Source organism: Octodon degus, unplaced genomic scaffold (assembly GCF_000260255.1).
Source record: "Octodon degus isolate 3935 unplaced genomic scaffold, OctDeg1.0 scaffold00008, whole genome shotgun sequence".
In the NCBI taxonomy this organism is placed as follows: Eukaryota; Metazoa; Chordata; class Mammalia; order Rodentia; family Octodontidae; genus Octodon; species Octodon degus.
Genome location: NW_004524584.1, coordinates 14,313,287 through 14,324,130, shown reverse-complemented (window position 1 = coordinate 14,324,130; position 10,844 = coordinate 14,313,287). Strand labels below are relative to the sequence as shown.

At 50.7% G+C, this 10,844-nt stretch overlaps 2 protein-coding genes across 2 annotated transcripts in view; both read right to left on the bottom strand.

Moving 5' to 3' along the window:
- The window catches only part of Wdr6 (WD repeat domain 6), a 10,724-nt gene extending 8,126 nt beyond the window's left edge, over window positions 1-2,598 (bottom strand). The window contains exon 1 of the mRNA XM_023705785.1: window positions 2,452-2,598. Coding sequence (XP_023561553.1) covers window positions 2,452-2,551 — 100 coding nt within the window. The 5' untranslated portion in view covers window positions 2,552-2,598. The remainder of the gene's footprint in view (window positions 1-2,451) is intronic.
- A 204-nt stretch (window positions 2,599-2,802) lies between these two features.
- The window catches only part of P4htm (prolyl 4-hydroxylase, transmembrane), a 17,650-nt gene continuing 9,608 nt past the window's right edge, over window positions 2,803-10,844 (bottom strand). The window contains exons 3-9 of the mRNA XM_004625072.3: window positions 8,896-9,086; window positions 7,382-7,478; window positions 5,499-5,661; window positions 4,783-4,968; window positions 4,013-4,103; window positions 3,714-3,837; window positions 2,803-3,225 (exon numbers count right to left, since the gene is read on the bottom strand). Of these exons, the coding sequence (XP_004625129.1) occupies window positions 3,005-3,225; window positions 3,714-3,837; window positions 4,013-4,103; window positions 4,783-4,968; window positions 5,499-5,661; window positions 7,382-7,478; window positions 8,896-9,086 (1,073 nt within the window). The 3' untranslated portion in view covers window positions 2,803-3,004. The remainder of the gene's footprint in view (window positions 3,226-3,713; window positions 3,838-4,012; window positions 4,104-4,782; window positions 4,969-5,498; window positions 5,662-7,381; window positions 7,479-8,895; window positions 9,087-10,844) is intronic.

Genomic DNA, 10,844 nt, shown 5'->3' with positions numbered 1-10,844 from the left:
GGGCTGGCTGGCATGTGGTGCTGGGGGATCGAACTGCGGTCCCTGTGCTTTGCTAAGCTTGTTTCAAGTAGGTGTTTAGACCACTGAGCCATCTCTCCAGCCCGCCCCTTGATCTTGGCCAGGAAGAACCAATATAGTGAAAATGCCCATACTTCCAAAACTGTTATACAGATTTAATGGAATTCAGAGAAAAATTCCAATAGCATATCTCACAGAATTTGAGAAAACAATCCTAAAATTCATTTAGAACCAAAGAGACCTAGAATAACAGAGGCAGTTTTGGGCAACAAATCAAGAGTGCATTCCTGTAATCCCAGCACAGGCACAAGGATCATTACCAGTGCCACATACCCCAGTACCTCAAAATAAACCCAACCCCACCCCAAAACTCCCTAGGACTAGAGGTTCCTTTCCACCCAGTTATTCCCCTTCTGAGTATCTTCCTGAAGGAATTAAAAGCATCATAGGAAGGACTCGGGAGATAGCTCAGTAGAATAAATGCCTGCCTGCAAGTGCAAGGTCCTGAGTTCAATCCCTGTTATCACAAAAAAAATAAATAAAAATAAAAGCATCATAGGACAGCAACATATGCATACTCATGTTTATAGCGGCACACTTTCTAAGAGCCAAGTCTTGGAAACAACCCAAATGCCCATCCTATCAATTGGTGAATAATAAAGATGTTTTTTTTCTTAATTTTATTTTTATGTGTGTGTGCGCGCGCTGCGTTCATGCATGCGTGTGTGTGTGTGTGTGTGTGTGTGGCCAGCTCAGCCCACCAGGGGGCAGGGCTGAATGGCATGTGGTGCTGGGGGACTGAACCGCGGTCCCTGTGCTTTGCTTAGCTTAGCTTGTTCTAAGTAGGTGCTTTAGACCACTGAGCCATCTCACCAGCCTCCTGTGTTTTGTTTTTAATATATACAATGGACTACTCCTTGGCCATAAAGAAGGATAAACTTGAGACATTCCTTTTAAATGGATGCACCTTGAGACCATACTCAAGTGAAATAAATCAGACACTCGTGTAAATACGGCATTGTTTCTCTGTTTCGAGAACTAAAAGTGTAAATAAAGACCAAAATATGTATTAGATATTGTGAAATAAGAAGAAAATGTTCAAATAGGAAAGGGAGTAAGAAAAGGGGAAGGGGGAAAAAAAGTGAGGAAAAAGGAAGAAATGGCAACAAAGCTTTTGTAAATAGGGAGGGGAGGAGGGGTTAGAGGAATGAGAAAAAGAATCAAGTTATAGCACGTACAGATACAAAGTCTTTATGATGAATATGATCATTATGTATATCTAAAATATACCAATAGGGCTGGTGAGATAGCTCAGTGGTCTAAAGCACCTACTTAGAACAAGCTTAGCAAAGCACAGGGACCGCGGTTCAATACCCCAGCACCACATGCCAGCCAGCCCCGCCCCTGGTGGGCTGAGCTGGCCACACACACACACACACACACACACATAAATAAATAAATAAATAAAATTTAAAAAAAAAAGAAATTGTTTAAAAAAAATAAAAATAAAATATACCAATAAACTGATTAAAAAAAAAAAGGCCAAAACCCTTAATGAGTTCCCCTCACTGCCCGTAGTGATATCGTCAGATGGAAGTCCACAAGATTCTAGCCTCTGCTTCCTCCTCCAGCTACTTTTCTTCCTAGACCCCCCCTTCTGTTCCAGACTCAACAGAATTCTTTGTTCTAAATGACAATTCTCCCAGTTTCAGTGGCTTTCACAACCTCACCCCCTGCCAGGAACTTAGGTCTGGTTTTGAGTTTCTGCTTTAGCTGTTCCCTTAACAACCTTTAGTAGGACTTTAGCTCACTGTAAGAACCCTGTACTGGCGGGCCGCCATATCAGACAAACTAGGCTATCTTCACCACACGTAGACGCCCCTCCGGAGACTAGTGGTTGCGCACTCAGGCCTGCCGGCCAGTATTCGGCTGGAAACCCTCATAAACACAGTGCCATCAATCACCAGTGGCTTCACACCAGGCCTTACCGCTTCCCAGAATAATGACACCACTGATCCTAAGCTTTAGCAGCCAGCCACAAGGCAGAGGTCTCCCCAAACCCCTCCTGTCTGAGCACTGCCTCACTCAAAATGGTCTCACAGGCAATTTTACGTGACCTTTAAAAGGCCTTCACCGCCCAAGCCTTGGGGTGAGGCCCCCCACAGCCCCGGGCCACACCCCCCGCCCCTCCCTCCACTCCCCGCCGCACCTCCACCGGGCTGCACACCAGTCTCCCCAGAGGCCCCACGGTGCCTCCCCACGACTCTATTCCATGTGGGCGGCAGTGCTGAACAAACGCTGCGACGCTACACTACCTTTGTCTCCCGGCCAGCCCTGAACCTGCCCCTACCCCTGCATTCTTTGCCCTGTGGCCCCGACCCACTGGGGCGTTCAGTTTCTTCTCCTGCCGGCGCGTCTCGCACCGAACCTCACCCGCTAACAACCGGTCCCCCACGCACTCCAGCCCCGTAACCGGGAGAAGTATGAGCTCGGAGGTCGCCCGCGGCCACACGTAGTCCCCGAGAGCGTCCATGGCAATCCTTTGGCCCGTTGCCTCGGCGCCGAAGACAACCGCGCTCTCGCGAGAACTAGAGAGCTGTGTGGCGTTAGCCCTCAGCTGCAGAACGCGGAGGTCGGGGATCGGCGGCGCACTCCCAATGAAGACGCGCGCCCCGAGTAGCCCGCCTTGTGATTGGCTGGATCCTCAGGAGCAGAGCCGTAGGACTCAGCCTGGCCCACCCCTTCCCCATCCCCCACTGCCCCGCAGCTAGTCTGCCCAGCAACTGGAAGCCACATGGGTTTATTGAACCAAGCAGCATGGGGTCCATACATAATAAATAACAGGAACACAGGAACTGTGTCAAAATCAAGGCTAGAGGCAGGCGTGGGGCAAGACATCCGCCAGGACTTTAGAGCTGGACAGGGGACACCCGGGACCCGGCCCTGGGGGTGGCAGCCCAGCCATGGTTTGGGGCTGACCCTCCCTTCAGAGCTCCACGCGTGCATTTCGGTAGGCTCGGTCCAGGGCCCATTCGGGCTGTGAGTCTGTACCACCTTCGCGGGACAGGCGTGCCATCTCCTGTTGAAACAGGGCTTGTCGTGCCTGGCTGGGATCCACGTTGATCCAGTTGTTGGCAATCCATTTGGTGCCACGTGTGACCAGGCACCCCCCGTGCAACGAGTAATCATCCACGTCGCCCACCCAGCCTAGAAAGAAGTGTGACATGAGCACAGGACAGGTTGTGAGCAGCCTCCCTCTGGACTGGCCTGAGCTTGGCCACAGACAGCCTTGACATGGCAAGGGGGGCCCACACTGAACATGAGCTGAGCAGCAAATACCCAATGCCAAAGCTTCCTTTGGGGGTTCAGCATCCCACCCAGGTAATGTACAGTCAACATCCTTGGCCCTCTGAATCTACTTTTACTGCTGAATGAGCCCTCAGCGCTGCATCCTGGGCTGTGAGGTAATATCTGTCCCCAGTTCCAGAGAAAGAATGACAGATGTTGAGATAAGCCAGAAGCAGCACTGGTGCTTAGGTCACCTACAGCAATCACTATAGGATGGGCTTGGGGAGGCCTAGAACAAAAAAAGCATTTGGAGGACAGCCAGAAACAGCCCTCCAGGGTAGCATATGGGCACTCGGTAAAGGGAAGCTGCCCTCAGGGAACCCCCTGGCCTGGCTGTAGATCCTCACCTTGCCCATCTGGCAGGTAGTTGTACCAGAAGACTGCTGTGCCTTGTCGAGGCTTGACAAGCAGGTTCCCTTTGTCACAGTGCCTCCGTGTGTCACGGAGGTCAACATCATCCTGAATCAGACTCTGTGGACAGCCAATGTGATGGAGTTTTTAGGCCAATGGCCCAGCAACTCCCACTGTGTAGCCAGGCAGCCAAATGTGCCAGTGGACCACTTGGGTCCTACTTCCAGGTGTGGAAAGGTGTGCACATTTGCCCAAGTCCCTGCCAACCCACAACCCCAACTCAGTTGGCCCTTACCATTTCATCATAGGTCCTGTTATCTGCTACAGGAAAGACAGTCTCGCCCCCACCGGTGACATTGTTCAAATAAAACAGCACTGTCATGTAGCTGTAAAACAGGGGGGCTGCTGAGCAGGGTTCGCACATTCCTGGGGCTTACATGTGGGCCGAATAAGCTGAATAAGCTGTCCAGGTTCTCAAGGGGTAAAGGGCCAGGTAGGGGTGGATGGATGACAACAGGGCAGGCCAGAGCCCACAAATCCAGTCTTTGACTCTGTATGCCAATGTCTTTGGCCTAGATCACATGTAGCTGAATTGCATGGCCCTTCCCAAGACCCTGGCTGGGAATGCAAGCTAGGAACAGGAAGATCATGCAAAATGTCTTCAGTACTGTAAGAGCCACATGAAGAGACCCAACCTTGTGCCTTGGCAGGGGAAGTAGGTACAGCTTTAGAGTATGAGGCTGAAACCTCAACAATAGAGTCAAGATCAACACCTATGAAAGGGACAGCAGGAGCCCAGCCTTGCCCCTTTTTCAGAGCTATGGGGGCAAGGTTTAGGGTCTGTGGGTATCTTAGTCCATCTTAACTGAAATGGGCACAATGGCCAGTAACCACACCCTTTCCTGCCACTCAGTAAACATCTTAGGACATCACTGATCAGGGTGGTCTAGGGTGCTCTGGGCCCCATGCCAATGTCAAGGAGCACACCCACAGGGCCAGGCTGTGCCTGTCATGGGGGTACCTGTTTGGGGACTCAAAGCCAGCTCCCAGGTGGGAAGTACTTGCCGACAGGAGGTCTCGAAGGGTACAGACTCGTTGGCTACCAGCTTGGTATGGGAGCAGATGGTCTCTGGGTACACAGGTCCACTGTCCACATGAGCATGGTAGTGGCCTCCCTCACCATATCGCACAACCTGCAGCGGCTCGCTGAACTCCACAATCTCAGGTGACAGGCGAGTGAGGCGCAGCACTCTAGTGGACAGTGGGCATTCAGGTGGGCAGCCTCATCCAAGGCAGTTCATAAAGGAGCTGGCAAGGTGGGCCCTGGGCTTGCCACAAGCTCTTTCCCCGACCACCCTCTCGGAAGCCCTTGAGTCATCTTAGACTGGCCCTGTAAGGACAGGCAGGGATCACACATGATGAGCCAGTGACTGAGACACCCACTCTATGGCAAAGAGGAAGTTTCTACTAAATTGAGAGGATGGTGATTGACTCTCCTCTCAGTAACTAGTTTGCTCATCCAAACAGCCTTGCTGGTCAGGGGTAGGTGTCCTATGGGCAGACATGAGGGGTCATTTCTCTAATTAGCAAGAAATAAAATCCCAGTTAGATGTTGTTTGCCCTCAGCTGGTCTAATTTAGTGTTAATTGCCTTTCAATGGTCCCCATCTTATTCTAAAAAAGGAAATTAATCCCTAATCAGCTAATGAATTCTGTTCTTTTGGCCCCACCTGAAGACTTCTATGGAAGCCCTGCCTAAGGAAGATAGCCCCAGCTGCTCACCTCTGGCGGATGGCACGCATGACATGGTGGGCACCCTCCCCCTGGTAGAGCCATGTGTGGTGGCTATTCCGCACCAGCTCGCTGGACTCCGCCTTGTGGCTCCTCATATACATGTGGAAGTCGCGAAGATCCATGTTGGAGAACTCCTGCAGACTCAGCACTCCTGTACAGGGCACTACCATCAGTGACTGCCAGGCCAATGTGGGGAGACCACAGTGGCAGGCAGCACCTCCCTACCTACCCCAAAGGCAGCAGCAGCCCCTGGCCTCAGGCCCTGGGGGACCATGTGCACTTGTCCCCACCTGGACTCTTGGGTCAGATGAACCTGGTTTCTGTCACATCAGGTCCTAAGGGAAGACCCAGAGAAGTTCATTTTCTCAGTTTAAGCCTTAATTTGGCCCCCAGAAGGAAGACATCCAACCCCTATTAGAGTGCCAGAGCAGGGCCTCCAAAGGAAGCACAGCCTATGGCTGAGCCAGGCTACAGGTGAGCCCAGACTTCCACAAGCACTAGAGTATGCCGGACACATGCCAAGCTGTGGAGGGTTAGGAGAGCACACAGCCAGTGCTGGGTGTCCGCCAGGGCCTTCTACACCATAGGGTACAAGCCTGGCCTGTCTCAGAGGCCTCACAGCCCACTCTGGGTGGAATTCCTCTGCTGCCCCAGTAAGAACCATCCTCTTCTGCCCAAATCACAAAGCAGGGCTCCACCCTCTTGACACTGTGGAAGAGGAGTGGTCTTTGCTACACTTACTTTGTTCTGGCTGATCTGAGAGAGACTTCTCTCATCCTTTGGCCCTGTAGTGTGAGTCTGATCCCAGCTCTGTGCTGAGGGCAGTATAACAGCTCTCAAGCCACAAGCCCCAGCCAGCCTCCTAGTTCTTCACTCTGGGTTCACCAACCTTATGTGATGCTTCCAAGTCCTATTTGACTTCTATCTCTTCCTCAGCTGGTCCAAAATTTGGGCCCAAAGGTGAAGACTATGCTTCAAAAACCTTGTCTTTTTTTCTTTCTCATTCTTCTTTTTTCTTGGGGGTGGGGCAGGAACAAGGTCTTTCTTGCTTATGTATTCCAGGCTGGCCTAGAATTTGTGTCAATCCTCCTGCCTCAGTGGCAGGAACACAGGTATGCACCACCATGACCAGCTCCAGAAACTTATGGGTTATTATCAAAAGGGAGAGCCTTGCATGACATCTCCCCTGGACCCACCTCTCTGCCCTGCAGTTAATAACATGAGTATCTGATACCTGAGTAAAGCTGGGCATGGTGGTGCACACCTGTAATCCCAACAGTTGGGAGGATAAGGCAGAAGGATCACTGCAAGTTTGAGGCCAGCCTAAACTACGCAATGAAACCTTGTCTCAAAAAGATTAAACAAAAAAACAACACCAAGATGAGTCAGCAAGACTCCCAGCAGGAAAATAAAAAAAAATAAAAAAAAAGACTCCCGGCAGGCAGGCCAAAGGAAGGCCAGGGAGGCCTTGTTTAAGGCAGGGATGCTGTGATGGGAAAAGTGAAAAAGCCGGTGGCTGCTTGGAAAGGTATATGGAGCAAGAACAGCCACGCCCAAACTGGCTGGCCTCCCTTTCCCCTCACTCAGTCTCTCCACCCTCTGGCCTCTATGTACTAGTAACCCAATGCCCTGTGTCCCAGATACACTTCTTTAGAGTTCCCCAAGAAGTCAAAAGACTGTCATGAAGGAAAATAAGCAGGTTGCCTATCTGCTTCCCAGGAATGAAGGGAAAAGCTGGCTCCTTCCCTCATCTTTAGTCACTACGGGAGCTGAGACAGAGGCTGCCAGCTGTGGGGAAGGGCCCCAGCTTTTAAGACAGCTGGGAGTAGAGGTGGGTCAAGGGACAACACCACTGAGGGGTATGAGCTCACCATCACCATTGGGGTCTGCCTTGATCGCAGAGTACATCTCCTGAATGTTCTCCGGAGTCATCCACCGTCCATTTCCCAGACGAGTCTGGGCCAGGACCTAAAGTACAAGAGGGTCCCTCAGTGGGATGGCCCAGTGGTAAAGAGCCAACAGAGTATATGTGGCCCATTTCTAGATCCCAGTTCTATTGTACAGCTAAGGGTTCCAATGATAGGACATGGGAGGGGGCTGGGGAGATGGCTCAGTAAAATAAGCGCTTCCCTGGCGCAAGTGCAAGGGCCTGAGTTCAATCCCCAGTTCTGCCAAAACAAAATGGGTAAAAACAAAACAGACCCTGAGATTGCCTCCGAGGAGCTGGCCAAGAAAGGGGTGAGATGGCTGGCTGGCTTTCTTTCTATGCATTTAGTACAGGAGATACAGGATCTCACCATGTACATCAGACTCATAGTGATCCTCCTGTTTTCAGCCTCGCAGGCAGCACCTTGCCCAGTCTCAGTCACTGTCTCAGTGAGCCCTGGAGGCGGGGCAGGATCAAACCCCAGCTGCTGGGCTCTGCCGAATTAGGCACTTTAGTCTGCTGAGCTATCAGGCCCGCCCTCTCACTGGATTTTTTTTTTTTTTTTTTTTTTTGCAGAACTGGGGATTGAACTCAGGCCTTTGCACTTGCCAGGGAAGCACTTATACTACTGAGCCATCTCCCTGGCTCCTCACTGGCTTTCTTAATCCAATACTTTCTATGTATTGCTGACTGAATGCAGAGAGAATAAAATAGGCCTGTGTCACACTCCAGGGGAAGAGAAAGGGCACTGGGGAGAACTGGCCAGAACATGGCCACTGGGATGCTCAAGAAGACCACACACAGTGCAGTGCTGTTTAAACATTGGGAACCCTCAATGCTGCCAGAACTCTCTCAGAAGTCCAGTTGTAAAGGGTATGCAGAGAGATGTGCCAGCCACCTCAGAGTGCCCACCGCTATTCACCAGAGATTATGGGGAGTCACCAGCTATAGAAGCAAACAACCCAGTTCACAGAAGGAACAACATTCAAAAGCTGGTGTGCCCAGGCATGGTGATCCAGCCCTGTAACCCCAGCACTCAGGAGGCTGAGGCAAGAGTTATCACCAGGAGATATAGACCAGCCTGGGCTACATAGTGAGTTCAAGGCCAGCCTGAACAACAAGACTCTGTCTCAAAGGGGGAAAAAAAAGGGGGGGGGGGGCAAGGAGCTAGCTCATCGGCATTAGTGCCTGCCTCAGGTCCTGAGTTTGATATCTGGTACCAAAAAAAAGCCAAAACCTATGGTGATAAATTCTATACCCTCCTCCCATTCTCTGGGATACTCAGGGCAGTAAGGGGCTCTCTACAGAAGAAAGGGGCCCTTGGGTGTGGGTGTGCCCACACAGGCCTATAGAAGCCTCTGCCCATGGGGGTCAGAGCTGAGGTCTCAAGTGCCACTCCACCAGAGAGGTACTTATTGACTCTCCCACCCTGTGCACATGCAGGCCCCACGTCCCAACCTCACGGAGTTGCAGGAGCCCATCATGGTTCTGGTCCAACAGCCGGAAGAGGTCCAGCTGGCTGACCTGCACAGCGCTCATGGCTTCTTCGTACTCTTCGGTGGGCAGGATCTGGCTGCGCTGTAACCCTTTCATCTGTGCCAGGTGGATGATGAGCCGACACTCCTCATCACTCAGGAAGCCAGGGATTTCTGCCAGGAGGTGGGTAGATGAGGCCACGCACTGAACTGCGGTACTGTGCACCCACTGCCTTCCTCCCTTCAGGGTTTCTGGGGTGCTCCCTGGTTGCCTCCAGGTCTGGAGGACTTTACATACCCTTTACATTTGCTCTGTACTCCTTGTCAAGGTGAAAAACCCAGCCAAGGTTGACTGAGACTTGGGATGTGGGGTATCTCATTCATGATACAGCACACATTTTGCAAGGGGGTCCTGGGAGCTAAACTGGAGATTGGCTACCCTCCCTTGGCATAAGACTACTAGCTTGAAAAGTAGACCTGAGCTTAAGGTTTATCTCTTTTTTCTGAACTTTTTTTTTTTTGCAGAACCGGGGATTGAACTCAGGCCCTTGAGCTTGCCAGGGAAGTTCTTATTCCACTGAGCCATCTCCCCAGCCCCAAAAATGGAATAAGGATTTTTTTTTTCTCGGAATGCCTTCAGGGCAGGTTTGGCTGGCTTGAGTTGTGGGGATCGAACCACAGCAACCTGAGCCTGACTGCTTTGTTGAGGCAGCCACTTAAAGAACTGAGCTAATGGGCAGGCCCCCCTGAATACTTATTTTAAGAGTAGGGAGATTATAACTGGTCTTCCTCTAATTTTTGCTTTTTGGAGCTATACAAATAAAAATGAACAAGGCTGGGCGCAGTGACACATGCCTATAATTTCAGCTCTCAGGAGGCTGAGCCAGGAAGATTGCTTTGAGTTCGAGGCCCACCTGGTCTAAGAGTGAGACCCTATCTCAAAACACCAAACCAAACCAAACCAAACCAAATAAAAGTGAATAAGCCAGCATAGTAGCAAATAATGTATAATCCTAGCACTCTGGGAGGCCAAAGCAGCAGGACTACAAATTCAAACTCAGTGTAAGCACCTTATTGAGACCCTGTCTCAAAATAAAAAAGGTAAGAGGTACAGCTCAGTGCAAAGGTCCTGGGTACAATCTTTAGTACCACAGGGGGTTAAAAAGAAAAGAAAAAGGCTAGCCAGTCCAAGGGCCCTGCCCTCCACTCTCCACAAGTGACCAGGGCTGCATTGCCTGGTGCTGGGTATTCAACGGAAGTCACTTAGTACTGACAGGGCCTACAAGCTCCTGAGCAAAGAGTGGTACAGTGTGGAGCTTGGGCCCATCGGCTGCATTCCCACACACCAGCCACAGCTGGTGTACTGCTTGACAGAGCTGGCATGGAAGCTTCACAAAGGGAAGCCCATGTCTCTGTAGCCCTAGCACTTTGAGGGTGGAAGCTTGGGCACTTCTTCCTTCTATTAGTTCCAGGAGGTTTTCCTTAGGGGACAAGAAGCTTAAAAAAATAAATAAATAAAAATTGATGAGATAGGGCCGGGGAGATGGCTCAGTAGAATAAGCGTTTGCCCGGCAAACTCAAGGACCTGAGTTCAATCCCCGGTTCTGCCAAAAAAAAAAAAAATTGATGAGATGAAGTGCCACTTTATAGACTGGTAAAGCTTTAATCATTGGACATGCTTGTAATCCAGCTACTAGAGAGACCGAGGCAGGAAGATCACAAATTCTATGCTAGCCTGAACAACTCTGCGAGGCTTTGTTTTGAATAAAAAATGAAAGCCAGGTGTGATGCTGCATACCTGTAATCCTGGGACAATGGGTTACACCAAACTGCAGATCAGCAATCACCCTTGATTGCTTAAAGAATAAAATAAAAAAGGAGGGAAGGAAGCAGGCAGACAGAGAGAGAGGCAGAGAGAGGCAGAGAGAGAGG